The sequence below is a fragment of the Lactuca serriola genome, chromosome 9 (assembly GCF_051521515.1).
Source record: "Lactuca serriola cultivar US96UC23 chromosome 9, Lser_US96UC23_V15, whole genome shotgun sequence".
Taxonomy (NCBI): Eukaryota; Viridiplantae; Streptophyta; class Magnoliopsida; order Asterales; family Asteraceae; genus Lactuca; species Lactuca serriola.
In genome coordinates this window covers 3,257,603-3,271,884 of record NC_136416.1, presented here as the reverse complement: position 1 = coordinate 3,271,884, position 14,282 = coordinate 3,257,603, and the positions used below count along the sequence as shown (strand labels likewise).

General features: G+C 37.1%; 3 protein-coding genes across 6 annotated transcripts; 2 read left to right on the top strand and 1 right to left on the bottom strand.

The window, feature by feature from the left end:
• Positions 1-3,239: 3,239 nt before the first annotated feature.
• LOC145072552 (long chain acyl-CoA synthetase 1-like) lies at positions 3,240-7,363 on the top strand. The gene is made up of 18 exons (XM_079019001.1): positions 3,240-3,393; positions 3,744-3,928; positions 4,019-4,082; positions 4,175-4,264; positions 4,356-4,412; positions 4,510-4,558; positions 4,653-4,729; positions 4,813-4,852; positions 4,939-5,033; positions 5,120-5,287; positions 5,384-5,494; positions 5,598-5,685; positions 5,760-5,826; positions 5,919-6,112; positions 6,199-6,584; positions 6,674-6,856; positions 6,936-7,055; positions 7,129-7,363. Exons 2-18 carry the CDS (start codon positions 3,780-3,782, stop codon positions 7,174-7,176), a joined length of 1,986 nt encoding a protein of 661 aa, XP_078875127.1. The 5' UTR covers positions 3,240-3,393; positions 3,744-3,779; the 3' UTR covers positions 7,177-7,363.
• A 242-nt stretch (positions 7,364-7,605) lies between these two features.
• Positions 7,606-11,181, bottom strand: LOC145072550 (putative pre-mRNA-splicing factor ATP-dependent RNA helicase DEAH2). 4 transcript variants are annotated; one of them, XM_079018997.1, is made up of 7 exons: positions 10,727-11,178; positions 10,193-10,395; positions 9,034-10,118; positions 8,628-8,753; positions 8,280-8,518; positions 8,076-8,194; positions 7,606-8,009 (listed from the first exon to the last, which is right to left on the bottom strand). In XM_079018997.1, the coding sequence occupies exons 1-7, from the start codon at positions 11,024-11,026 to the stop codon at positions 7,883-7,885; spliced, it is 2,199 nt and encodes a 732-aa protein (XP_078875123.1). In that variant the 5' UTR covers positions 11,027-11,178; the 3' UTR covers positions 7,606-7,882. The 4 variants fall into 4 exon arrangements, with proteins under 4 accessions (XP_078875123.1, XP_078875126.1, XP_078875124.1 ...); XM_079019000.1 differs by lacking the exons at positions 7,606-8,009; positions 8,076-8,194; positions 8,280-8,518 and having other exon boundaries at positions 8,685-8,820; positions 10,727-11,181; XM_079018998.1 differs by lacking the exons at positions 7,606-8,009; positions 8,076-8,194; positions 8,280-8,518 and having other exon boundaries at positions 8,726-8,861; positions 10,727-11,181.
• A 1,346-nt stretch (positions 11,182-12,527) lies between these two features.
• On the top strand, positions 12,528-13,277 carry LOC145073110 (uncharacterized). The gene has a single exon (XM_079019669.1). It carries the CDS (start codon positions 12,528-12,530, stop codon positions 13,275-13,277), a length of 750 nt encoding a protein of 249 aa, XP_078875795.1.
• The last annotated feature ends 1,005 nt before the right edge of the window (positions 13,278-14,282 follow it).

The following is a 14,282-nucleotide window of genomic DNA, read 5'->3' as shown; positions in this document are numbered from 1 at the left end:
TTTGGACCTCGTTTGGGGGATGTTTGGACAATGTTGGACCCAAGAAACCCTAGTGGGCCCAATAGAACTCTAATGGGCCAATAAGGCCCAATGTGACCTAAAAGCCCAACCAATGGACTAATGGGCTAGTAATGGGTTGGATAACCCTAATTAGGGTTTGGAAAACCCTAATTGTGGGAATCGTCTGGGACACACACGAGAATTAATTATTAAACCTAAAATAATAATTAATAATCATTGGCAAGCTAACTTAGCGATGATGGACTTAATGGATTAAGTCCTTAATGGGTTAAGTCCTTAAGGGGTTAAGTAAGAAACACTTAACCCTAATCATCATTTCATGTGAAAGCCCTAATCTCACCCGAGCCTTGAATTGGGCCTTTCTATTGGGTTTTGGTGATTGGCTATTAATGGGCTTCCTAAGAATAAGTAAATGGACTAAATAATTGTTTGGGTTTTAGGATAAGGTCCATGTGAGGACTTAGGCCCAATTTGGAAAATTGGGCCATAGATGGGCCATAATTGGACCTTTATGATCATGTGATATTGGGCCATGGGAATTAGACTGGAATAAATGGATGGGCCTTAAGGAAAGACCATGTAGAGGTCTAGGCCCAATTTGGAAAATTGGGCCATATATTGGGCCTTGGCCCATTACTTGACTTTTGGGCCTTTGGAGTGTGAGTTGGACTTTGGGTTTGGAACCCAATTATTAATTGGGTATTGTTTGATGTTGACAGTTCGGGAATCTGTCAATCAGCAGCTGGAGTGTACCTGCAGGACTTCAGCAGTGTCAGGTGAGTTCTCCTCAATATATCAACAGGGTCTACGGCACCAAGGCCGACCCTTTATGATTGCATCCTAGTTTTAGGATGTTGTTATGCTATGTAATCTGTTAGATACATATGATTATATGTATATATGTTAGTGACCTGGTTAGGTCGGTATCCTGGTTATAGGATGTTGCTAAGCTATGTGATCTGTTAGATCCGTATGATTATCTGTAAATATGTTAGTGACATGGTTAGGTCAGTATCCTGGGCATAGGATGATGCTATATTAGTGACCGGTTAGGTCGGTATCTTGGTTATAGGATGTTGCTATGCTATTTGATCTGTTAGATCGGTTGACTGTTATATATGCTAGCGTATGATATGTATGTGCACATGTTTGTTTGATTGGGGGTTTGGGTTGAGGCGGTCCTGCTTTGTGCTGAAGGCCAACATACCCAGGGCGGTCCGGATAGACTACAGACCCAGGAGGGTATGATAGTCAAACCGAAGGCTTGATAAGCGGTCCAGATAGGCTGAAGGCCCTACAAGGCGATCCAGACGTGTCGAAAGCTCGAAGAGCGGTCTAGATAGACTGAAGGCCTGCGAGGCGGTCCAGTCAGGCTGAAGGCTCATTATGCATGTTTTTATGTATTTATATTGATATGATATTTGTTTTGGTTAGTATGGGTTGGTATTTTGGGGGTAACTCACTAAGCCTTCGAGCTTACATTTATCGATTATTGTTTCAGGTATTCTGATGATTGCGGGAAAGCGAAAGCGTGATCGTGCACCTCCTTACATTTTCATGATTGATTCTGGGGATACTCTGATGTTTAAATTATTTTGAAAGTAAACTGTAATAACTTAATGGTTTTAAATGTTTTAAAAAGTTTTAAATTGGCTTGAATTTTATGGGTGTTACATTATTATACTGTGAATGTAGTAATTAAGTTTTCATGCACGATTTTATATACATATTTGATTTGGAAGAAATGATGGTTGTGACTGTGGCAAAAGTGGTTGATGACGATATATGGTGGAGAGCGTTGTATGATGATAACTAAGATTTATTAGCAAATGAATGTAATAGATTTGATATTAGAAATTCAATGTTAATTTGATTGTATTAAGTTGTGAATTTTATGTATTAAATTGTAAATTGACTGCATTAAATTGCATTTCAAATAAATTTTGTGTTAAAATATATATGAATGAAAATATTATACTATAAAAATTACGATTTTGCCATTTTTTTACCAAAATGAAAAAACTTAGGATTTTATCAATGTAATAAGTATTCATAATACATTGTTATTTATGAAATAGGGATTTTTAGGGTTCTTAATCTTTTCTGGTTTTGTTTATTTGAACCTATATATATATATATATATATATATATATATATATATATATATATATATATATATATATATAATTTTTCCCCACAAAACGATGACCATGGTTTTAGTAAAAGAAAATAATTTTTTAAAATATCCAGAGGTGTGGTCCTTTTTTCTTTGTTTAGAGACAATCAACAAAAAGTTAATATATTTGGGTGAATCTTGAGAATTATACCTTTATAACCGAAAAGTAATATAAAATTGTATCATTGTTGATCTATCGTTGTTCCTAATGATATAAAACATATGTTTCATGACGATCATTTTTGAAGCTCTCGTTGGTTTGGTAGTTTACATCACATTACTGAGTCTCCTCACAGACAATAATGGTTAGTTGGCAGGGCTCATGAGTGGTATGTACCGAGTTGTTATGCAACGCTCATAATTAATTTATGTATATAGATACGCCTTCATTTTCAATATTTATTAATTTGCAAGCCATAAATATTAAATATGATATGAATTTAGACGGCTGATATTGGTTAAGTTTTCATTAAGCCTATGTCCATCGATGATGAATAATCCAACTGCTAGACCTGTACTCCCAACGTTGCTGCATGCTGTCATTTCAATCATAAAAGACACCAACCATCAGCTACCTGAGGTCATGAACCAGTACAAGTAAAAATCCCTCTAAACCAATTAATTAATTCCTCTCTTTCTTTATTCAACTTCCTGGAAGTGACAAATCGAAGAAAGTCAGCATTGCTTATTTGTAATTCATAAAAATAATCTTGAAAAAGTGTTAACATGAAACAATCGCGCTCATATTCATAGACTTTTCATTCCACTGGCTACCAAGCAATTTGGAGCAAGGTCAGAATCTTGGTGTACAATATTAAATACTGTCAACGACTTTTTCATACATCCAATTGTCCAAAACTTATTTTCCCTTTTATATTGACAAATCCAAACTCCAAAACAATTATGCTAATGGCGGTCAAACCAAGGCAAATAATAAGTGAATAACCAGAGCAAGCATCATCTGGTTGCACATCGTGTAGTAGAATACGTATCTATACATGTATATACGTTACAATTTGAGACCAACACTTTATAAGAAACCGCTAGCGGTTGCTTTCATTGGCCCCTACATATTTCCAAGTTCTAACTACAAATAGGATCTCTCCCTCTCTTTACTTTCTCCAATTAATCAGTTAACTTGATCCATCCTACGATCGATCGTCACAATCATCTTCCTGACACTTGAATTTCTTCATGTAAGTTCTGCATCAAGACTTCAACTTTAACGTGTATGTATGCATCTTTTATTTCCATAAATACATGTATGTATATGCAAGTTGTGCATGCGCTTTTATGGGGGTATGTCTGTCATGTCTGGTGGTCACCAAGTTATTTTCTAATACTTTATAATTGTCTTGTAAAGAAAGGTCTCTTCTTGCCTTTTTAAACTTTCTGTGCTTTCTTATCTTTTTCCCATCTACTCTGTTTTCCCTTCCTTCTTCCCGCCCCCCAACCAAAAGAAACATAAAGTCCCCCATTAAAAAAACGTTAAAAAGTTGAAATATTTACGAAACTATCAGTAATCTGAAAGGGGTTATGTTCGTAGCGTGTTTGAAGTTGAAGAAGTGCAGAGAAGTTAGAGATGGATAAGCAGTTTGCAGTGAAGGTGGAAGATGGAAGAAAAGGAGTTGATGGTGAGCCATCTGTTGGTCCGATTTACCGTAATCTTCTAGCGAAAGATGGGTTCCCCCCTTTTGATGCTGACTTAAAAACTACTTGGGATGTCTTTAGGTGATTCATGTTTCTTGTATTGTCTTGTTGTTAATTTCTTTATATCAGTGCAGTACATACCTAAAGTGATTTTTATTCATGATTCTGCAGGAATTCTGTTGAAAAATATCCCAACAACAAGATGTTAGGATGGCGTGAGCTTGTTGACGGCAGCGTATGTATTTTCGGCAGCTTATGTGCGACTGTGGGAGCCACAGCCACCCTATAAACACTATCCATATTTAATTATTATTTATTTATTTTCAGTGGGGGCCATATATATGGAAAACTTACAAGACTGTATACGAGGAGGTTCTGCATGCTGCTTCGGCGATTAGGGCTTCCGGAATCGGAGCTGTAAGGATTATGAATAAATAGTTCCAGTTCCAGAGTTATCATGTGGTCCTTTGAACCTTTTTTAACTTTTTATGTGATTTATGTATGATAGGGCTGTAAAGTGGGAATCTATGGATCAAATTGCCCTCAATGGATTGTGGCAATGGAGGTCAGTTTTCAGCCTTCTATTCTTTTGATAAAATTTAGTTTCTCAAACTTTTGTTGTTTGTTGATTTCTTCTTTTTTGCATATATATTTATAATCAGGCTTGCAATGCCCAGAGTTACATTTCTGTACCTCTCTATGATACCCTTGGTAAGTCACTTTTTTTTTTTTTTTTTTTTTTTTTTTGTATTTTGCTGATCAGAATGCTAATGTTTAGTTGTTTACTGCCCTTTTGTTTAAGCAGGACCAGGAGCAGTGAACTTCATATTAGACCATGCTGAAGTTGATGTTGTTTTTGTCCAGGATAAAAAAGTAAAAGAAGTAAGGAATCAAAAACTTTCCAGATGTTGTACAAAAGTAGGTAAAAGTTTCAGACATTTTATGAAGTGTTTTTGATTTTGCAGCTGTTGAATCCAGAATGTACGCATACTCAGCGGTTGAAATGTAAGTATCAGTTTTAAAGAGTTGCAATTAAAGGTGATTAATAAATGTGTGATTAAACTGTTGCTGTTGTTCTCGTGTGGTTGCAGTGATTGTTTGCTTCACTTCAATGAAGGAGGAGGAAAAGGAAAAGGCGGATTCCATGGGGATAAAATCATATTCATGGAGCGAATTCCTTCATATGGTTAGAATTGTTTGTTGAATAACGTATTACTATTATTTGTTTCTGATATTCAAATTATTTTTAATGCTTTGTTTTGTTGTGAGTAGGGGAGTAAAAATCCATCAGATCTGCAGACACCTAAAGCATCTGATATATGTACAATCATGTACACCAGTGGCACAAGTGGAGATCCAAAAGGTGTTATATTGACTCATGAAAATACTACAACAAACATAAGAGGAGTCGATCTTTTTATGGAACAATTTGAGGACAAGGTTTGTGTTGTTGTTCTTGAACACTAATATCATGGTACCTTTGTTTTCTTAATTACCATCCTGATTTTTTGATATTTTATGGTGGGACCACTTTAGATGACAGTGGATGATGTTTATTTGTCTTTCCTGCCTCTTGCTCACATCCTAGACCGTATAATTGAAGAATATTTTTTCCGTAATGGTGCTTCTGTTGGGTTCTATCATGGGGTAAATAAATCTCTTCAACTTGGAATCTTTCGTAATGGATGCTTGAATCAACACGGATTGATTAGTTGTTGACCTAAATCCATTTAATTGTTACTTTTCAAAGAATATCAACGAACTGAGGGAAGATATGATGGAGCTGAAGCCAACATTTTTGGCTGGAGTACCTCGAGTTTTGGAAAGAATTCATGAAGGTGCAAAATTTTGGATCTAAAACAACAATCTTTATGCATGGTTTCACCTTGTTTTTTCTTTTTCTTTCTTTCAGGTGTGCTTAAAGGATTAGAAGAAGTTAATCCAAGGAGGAGGAAAATATTCAACATTCTATACAACTAGTACTGAATCTACTACTACTTGTTCACTAGCTCTGCTCTTTTTGTTTTTTGTTTGGAGAAGGATATGATTGATTTATAATGTTGTTTTGCAGCAAACTTAGATGGATGAAAGCAGGTTACAAGCAGAAATACGCATCACCACTTGCAGATCTTCTTGCTTTCAGGAAGGTTAAGAACAGACTGGGTGGTAGGATCCGTCTTATTGTATCTGGAGGGGCTCCATTAAGCAGAGAGGTAGAAGAGTTCTTGAGGGTTACCTCATGTGCTTTTGTGTTGCAAGGATATGGTAATTAAACAGTAAAAGATTAAAAAAAAGATCAGTGGTTGATTATGAAAGTTATGCCATTGTTAATATTGAATTTTTTGTTGCAGGGATGACAGAGACGTGTGGTTTGGCTACTTTAGGGTTTCCAGATGAAATGTCGATGCTTGGGGCTGTTGGTTCACCTTTTGTATACACAGATATGCGTCTTGAAGAGGTTCCAGAAATGGGTTATGATCCATTGGCTGATCCACCACGTGGTGAAATATGTCTCAGGGGGAAAACATCCTTTGCTGGATATTACAAGAATCCAGAGCTCACAAATGAGGTCATGCAAGATGGATGGTTTCATACAGGTGACATAGGAGAGATGCAACCAAACGGGGTGTTGGTGATTATTGACAGGAAGAAACATCTGATAAAGCTGTCTCAAGGGGAGTATATTGCACTTGAATATCTGGAGAAAGTCTATGGCATCACGCCCATTGTTGAAGATGTAAACATTAATTATTCATCTTCACAAACGAGTTTATTTATTTTTTTATTCTCAGACTGAAACTGATATGTGTATTAATTAATGATTAGATTTGGGTGTACGGGGATAGCTTCAAGTCATCTTTGATTGCAGTAGTGGTACCAAATAAAGAGCAGGCTGAAAAGTGGGCGCTTCAAAACGGGTTTAAAGTTTCCTGGTCTGAGCTGTGTAAACTCAGGCAGTTACAAGATTATATCATCTCTGAGCTTAAATCTACTGCACAGAGAAACAAGGTATTTTGCTTTGCTTTGCTTTTTTTTTAAAAAAAAATTGTTTGAAGATGAGATATGTAATGGTGATTGGTGGTTGTAGCTAAGAGGTTTTGAACATATCAAGGGTATAATTATGGAGGAGAGAACATTTGAAGAGGAAAAAGATTTGCTGACTGCAACTCTGAAGAAGCGAAGGGATAAACTTATGAACCGTTACAAGGTAGTTTTGAACTCTTTCTTTAACTACATATGACATGATGATGAATAATTGTATGATATGATGATGCATTCAGGTGGGAATTGATGATCTCTACAAGAGCTTCACAGTCAACAAACGCTGAGATATATTATATGTTTACAGCAACTGCATGTGTGGCTGTGGGTGGGTTGTTTGTTGCATGGTCATTGGTCTGGTCGGATGATGATTTTTTTTTGAACTTGTTTGCGTCTTTTATTTCACTGGTTTTGTAATCTATAAAAGAGATTTTATTTGCATATTTATTGAAATTAATAATGTTTTACAGTAAATGCCAATTTGAGGCAGAAACTGAAAATTCAAAACTAGAAACATTTGTTTTGAGAGAGAGAGAGAGAGAGAGAGAGAGAGAGAGAGAGAGAGCTTTGGTGTTGCAGCTGGAATTAGGTACGAGTGAATTGACTGAAAAACAAATGGGAAGCACATAAGGGAAGGGTATTTGGTTCCTTGAATTTCCATTTTCTGGGTTGGTAGGTAACCCGTCTAATTCCAATACTAAAGAAGGCAACTAGAATCAGAAAGAAAGCATTACTTGCAGCTCTTTTTTTCCAGATGTTAAAAAAAGGTTTAATAATAGAACAAAGCAGACAAAACATTGAACTGATCTAAAGATTATTCAATTCAGACAAAACCAACCAACTGTTGCTAAACTAAAGATACACGATAAAATATTTTTGCTGCCTCAGCCTCCAATAACCTTGAGAAAGACAAACAGTTGCGTCCACACCCCCATTCCTCACCTTAAAATAATATTTCATACCAAACCCAAATCATGAGTGGAGTGTTGTTTTCTATCTTCTGCTTCTGCTCTCCTCCTTGTCTTTTTCCCTTTTCTTGTACAGCTTCTCTAGAACCCGCTTGGCTTCACATTGTGGGAAGTTGTCAAGATCATAGTAATGTGGAGCAATATCAACAATCCTAAAAAAAATAAAAAATGTCAGATTAAAATAGAATATATAATAAGACCAAAAATAATATACTAACCATTCACCCCGAACATCTGTAACAGTGCGTATAAAATTCCTGCTTGTCAACACATATTCATTGTAAATAACCCATTCTGGCTTGTGGTCCAGACAGTTTGATGGGTGCAAATGAACCACCTGCAATGGAATGCAAAGCAAAAGAGATAAGATTATGGAAGTAAGTTTGTGTGTTGAAACAAGGTATACTACTACTATTACTGACTTGATTATCTTTGACAGTCAAATAATGTCCAGTACGCTCCAAATGTGCAACCTGCATGAAATAGCCTGCCAGCATGGCTTTCCTGATGTTGATGTAATAATCCCGGCTGTTGAAATCTGTGCTGCATAACTTGAGGTTGAACCTTGCCATGATCCGAGCCAGCTGTTGCCTCACGTTATCAGCAGACTTGAGCGCCCTTTGATTCACAAAGTTCTCATAACACCATGATTGATCCTCATCTGTACATACATCAAAACTTTTATTATTATTATTATTGTTTCCTTCCTCCTAAAAACACGGATCATGAGATGAATATATAATATATGAGAGGGGAGGGGAGGGGCTTACTGTTCTGCTTGTAGGCATGATACACATTCAAGAGCGTGAGATGATCCCCATCGATGTGTCCAAACCTTGCTTTTGCCTCGTCAGCAGCCTTCTGAGCTTCTCTAGGCCGTACAAAGCAATTGGGTACTAAAGAAAAAATTGGGTTATCACAGAGGAGGCCCACGTTTGGTCAGCAGAGTCCATTTGCTAAGAGCTTCATCACAGAGAATACTGAGAAATTGCAACTATCTGTATCTGCATCAGCACTTGCACTTGCTTACTAATTGTATTGGTATGCATGCCATTGCCAACCAACAGCATGGAACCCAAACAACTACACTTGCTGATGTCACCCTACCTACCTAAACACTCCTCTTTTTCTTTCTTTCTTTCTTTTTATAGTTTTAAAAAACATAAACTTACATACCTGATAGCATAGCCGAGATGGAAAGAATTTCGTTGGAACAGTTGAACTCAGGGCTCACCACAAGCATCTTCCCCATCTGAGGATCTAATGGAAACTCGCTCATGATTTCACCCAGCTTTGTCAGGTTTCCTTCATCATCCAAAGCTCCCAAGTAATTCAAAACCTCTAAAGCACGCATCAAAGTCTCAGGGGCAGGAGGGTCCATAAAATCAAAATGAACCAGATCATCTATACCCAGTTTCTTCAAAGTAAGAACCGTATTTGCAAGATTGGATCGAAGGATCTCAGGGTAGGTCTGAGGTTGAAGATCATTATTGAAACTTTTCTCTGTGTAGAGCCTAAAACATTTACCAGGCTGTGTTCTTCCAGCACGACCTGATCTCTGGTGAGCACTTGCTTTTGATATTGGAGAAACCAATAAAGACTCGACACGTACACGCGGATTATAAACCTTCTGCTTTGCAAAACCAGGGTCTATCACATAAACTATGCCATCTATGGTCAAAGAGGTTTCTGCAATGTTTGTTGAAATCACAATCTTCCTTCCAGCAGGACCACCTTCTGTCAATGGAGGTGGAGCAGGTTCAAATATCTTCTGCTGCATCGCTGGAGGGAGTGTCGAATACAAAGGAACAACTTTCACGGGACCCACCTGGTCTCCCATGTTTCCAACTTCTTTTGTAATTTTCCGACATGCATCTTCTATCTCCTCCTCTCCGGTTAGAAAAACAAGAATGTCGCCAGGTGGCTCACACATGTGTATTTGCACCACTGTTCGGATTGCTGCTTCAAGGTAGTCCCTTTCGGGTTCTTGAGTGTAGAATATTTCAACAGGGTGAAGTCTACCAGGAACTTTCATTAATGGTGCACCAAAGAAATAACCCTGAAACTTTTCAGCTTCAAGAGTGGCACTCATTACAACCAGCTTAAGATCAGGTCTGTTCTTAAGGACTTCCTTTAGAAGCCCAAACAAAACATCAGTAGCTAACGTTCTCTCATGAGCCTCATCAAGAATTATCACTTTATACCTCTCCAGAAGTGGATCTGTCATGGCTTCTCTCAAAAGCATACCATCTGTCAAGTACCTATACAACCAAAGGATGAGCATCATTCAGTAAGCAGATATCATTTGCAGTTATAAGTGTTTACAAAAGCTTACTTCAAGACAGTTTTGGCACTGCTGCAATCTTCAAAACGAATGCTGTAACCCACTTCCTCTCCAATTGTTACGTCCATTTCCTCTGCAACTCTACGGGAAACTGACATTGCAGCCACCCTACGAGGTTGGGTACAACCAACCATGTATTTCTTGCGTCTATCAGCACTCTCTACCTCCACAGCTTCCAAGACAAACTGAGGAATCTGTTGTTCACGATATAACATTCAATATTATAGTTCAATCTCACATAATCAACATGTTATCTGGTTCTATCGTAACAATGTCGGATAATCATTTTCAAAACCTACATCTAAAAATCCCCTTAAGCCCAGGGACCAGAGAATTAAAACAATATATCTATGAAACCATAACAGTGTCATGAATATACAATTTCTCATCACAAATAAATGGTTACACGGCTGATCTCGAAGATAAAGCAAGAAATCAATGGAGATAGAATAAATATACACGGCAAAATCATCAAGAAAAATAGCAAAATGGAAGTGTTCCGTCAACATAAGGCAATGAACTAACCTGAGTTGTTTTACCACTACCGGTTTCTCCGACTAAAATAAGCGTCTGATTCTCTTTGAGTACTTTCAAAAACTCTTCTTTCTGATGCCAAACTGGTAGAGTCTTCCTCTTCTCCAAGATATCAAAATAACGCTGTGAGTAAGGGCGTCCATTCCAGCTGTTCACGAGAGACATACCACCCGTGCTATTGTTGATACCATGAACGGCGCCTCCGCCGTTTGCTTTGTTAACCTTAGCGGTCGCTGTGGCTTCATCTACGACGTCGAACAAGCTCACCTTCCTTTTCCTTTCTGTACCCATCTAACCCTAATCCTAGTTATCGAAGAAATCCCAAATCTTTCTCAATAACCACCTGTTGGTTTGCAGCAAATCCCCTAAATATGTGTAGAGAGTCTCTGATATAAGGAAGTCAGAAACCCTAATACGAGTTCCAAGGGGAAAGAGAAACGATAGACGTCGGCTTGAACTTTATATACAATACACCGTAACAACCAAAACATTATTTAATAAAAAAAAATGGCAATTATTTTTTATCTATATCGGCACAAGACTTAGGCTCTGTTTGGCGCGCCACAACTAGTTGATAAGTTAGCTTATTTTTCAAGCTTTTTTATGTTGTCATGTTTGGTAAGCCAAAAAGTAGCTGATAAGCTAGCTTTTTGAAAAGCTACTTATACTAGTTTTTTAGGAGCTTTTTTAAAAAATTTCAAATACAGCCCTTAATTAATTATAGAAACACATATTCTTACATGTCCTTTTATGTAGTTTTATATATTTCAGCTAGTTTTACCAAACGTTATTTTTTATCAGCTAGCTTTTTAGCTATCAGCTAGCTTTTTATTTAACAGCTAGCTTTTCAGCCATCAGCTAGCTTTTCAGCTAGTCCGCCAAACATAGCCTAAGGGGGTGTTTGGGGTATCTTTTCAAAGGGCAAAAGAACTTTTGGGAAAAGTTCCAAAAAATCAGGTTTCCCTGATTTTTTCAAAAAGTCAGTTTTTCTTCTTTAAAAAATCCAAAAGGAGCTTTTAAGGAGCTTTTCTCAAACATCTTTTGTCTGTTATCTTTTCCCAAAAGTTTTTTTGCCCTCTCAAAAGATATCCCAAACACCCCCTAAAGGGTATCGGAGTTTATTCGTACAAGTATTTCTTTGTACACGAGATGCCTTAAAATGATGTATTGTGCAACTCAATAATGCATAAATTGTTGTATATGACAAAAAATTATTGTGTACAGTTGTACAAATCACTTCCCAAAGGGTATTGTGCGGAAATCACTACCTGTAGTCCGACTTTGGACCTCTTTACCGGCAGTGAACACCGTCCCTCTCATCAGTTTACACCGTCGGTGAAGTGTCGGTGGTAAGATACCACCGATGGTGTAAAAAAAAATTAATGTTGTACACTTTTTCCCTTTTCTTTACCGTTGCTGCATTTATTCTTTTTTTTCAATTTTCCTTCCTTTCCACTATATATATATATATATATATATATATATATATATATATATATATATATAAACCAAAAGATATTCACTTAAACCTATATTATTTCTAAAAAATCATCTTAAAAAAATGGCAAATCCATTAGCAAATTGTAAGTTGTTGATGACCGTTGGTCGGACTGTTATGATATCATGGGAAGTGATTATGGATACAGTACAAGAAGAAGAAGAAGAGGAAATCTAACCTAGGACGCGAAAGATGTTTCTCATAGATTGTTGGGATGCAAACACCCGTCTAACGACACACTATTTCGATGAAAAATATGTTTACGGGGAACACCGGTTTCGACGTCGATTCCGAATGGCGAAACATTTATGTTTTCGTATAGTTGGTGACGTTACTAACATTTTTGAATATATTAGACAACGCCAAGATGCAAGAGGTGTGGATGGGTTTTCAGAAATACAAAAATGCGTAGTTGCGGTTCGTCAATTAGCTTACGGTTCTGTTTCTGATTCATGGGACAAATATTTTCAAATGCTTAAGTGTGTAGCTAGGGACAGTTTAGATGAGTTTTGCATATGCGTTGTCACTATTTACGGTCCATGGTATTTGCGTAAACTCACTTTTACTAACGTTCAATCATTATATGTTCATCATGTTAGTGTTCATGGCTTTCCTAGTATGCTTGAAGGTTTGGATTGTCTTCATTGGGCTTGGGGTAGTTGTCCTAATGCATGGCAATGGCAATTTACACGGGGTGATAAGGGGCACCCGACAGTCATACTTGAAGTTATTGTGTCACATGATCTTTGGATTTGGCATGTTTTTTTTGGTGCTCCCAACTCAAACAACGATATTAATGTTTTAGACATGTCGTCCATATTCAATGGGTTTTGTGATGCGTCCGCACCTAACTATCCATTTCAAGTGAATGGAACGACGTACAGTTATGGGTATTATCTTGTTGATGATATTTACCCTGAATTTGTTGTGTTTGTGAAAACGCTAACATGTCTAGGTGATCCCAAACGCATCAAGTATAAAACATACCAAGAAAAGGCTAAGAATGATGTCGAACGAGCATTTGGAGTCCTCAAGAAGCGTTGACGCATACTACAACATCTGTCTCGCCCTCGAAGTGTGGACATGCTCGCTTGTAGTGTGTATGCATGTATCATTTTACATAATATGATTTTGGAAGACGAACACAAAATAATTGGTCAGTTTTAACCAAATGACAATGCATCCTCACGTGCATCCTCTAGTGCGCCAATATCACTTGGTTCCATCCCATGGTGTGCAAGAAGAAGGGCGATACGTAACAATCAAAAACACCACAAGCTTCGCAACGATTTGGCGGAACACATATATCGGGTTAATAAAATTGATTTAAATCAGCCAATTGACAATGATATCGGTGAATATTCATACCGTAGTATTTTATTAAGTTAGTTAAATTAATTTTCGTTTTATGATTGTTAAATCAAATGTAATGTTTTTAGTTTATGTTATTTTAATTAGTATTTATTTTTATGCTTATGTAGTTATTTAGATTTTTGAATTAAAAAAGATTGTTAGGTAAAAACGTCACCACACCCTACCTCATAGGTAAAATATGTAAAAACTACAAAAGCTTATGTGGCACATTTTTACCATTGGTAAAAATTGTACCACACCCCTTAGCCTTATAGGCAATGTAAAAGTAAAATCATTTTATTCCCCGTTTATCACTCATAGTCATCTGATTGCTTTTTTTAACTGAACCTTTAAAACTCTCTATTTACACTTATCGTAGAGGTGGTTCTCTTCCCCCAACCAATGGCTCCCCCACCTCACACGTTCTTCCTCTGCATCCATCTTTATTTACAGGTAATCATCATAGGTTTTTAGGTAACAGACTCGCCTCCCACATCTCTCATCCTTCTATGCCTCATATTCCCTTGACCCCCTGCTCCTTCAATTGCTCTCCACTACCATTATTTATACCGACAAGTTACAAAGAGAGAGCGAGAGAGAACAATGATCATCGTGCTTATGTTTTTTTATGACCCCAGTCCAATATCCCTTCATACCTCTTAAGTTCTTCATGCCTCCTCCTGCGATTATCTCTCA

Coding starts and splice junctions, on each gene's coding strand:
- LOC145072550 (XM_079018997.1), bottom strand. CDS start 11,026: ATGGGTACAGAAAGGAAAAGGAAGGTGAGCTTGTTCGACGTCGTAGAT. Junction 10,396..10,726: donor GTAGTGGTAAAACAACTCAG/GTTAGTTCATTG, acceptor CGTGAACAACAG/ATTCCTCAGTTTGTCTTGGA. Junction 8,519..8,627: donor TCATGCCTACAAGCAGAACA/GTAAGCCCCTCC, acceptor ATGTATGTACAG/ATGAGGATCAATCATGGTGT.
- LOC145073110 (XM_079019669.1), top strand. CDS start 12,528: ATGGCGAAACATTTATGTTTTCGTATAGTTGGTGACGTTACTAACATT.
- LOC145072552 (XM_079019001.1), top strand. CDS start 3,780: ATGGATAAGCAGTTTGCAGTGAAGGTGGAAGATGGAAGAAAAGGAGTT. Junction 6,113..6,198: donor TTTTGTGTTGCAAGGATATG/GTAATTAAACAG, acceptor TTTTTGTTGCAG/GGATGACAGAGACGTGTGGT. Junction 6,857..6,935: donor CTACTGCACAGAGAAACAAG/GTATTTTGCTTT, acceptor TGGTGGTTGTAG/CTAAGAGGTTTTGAACATAT.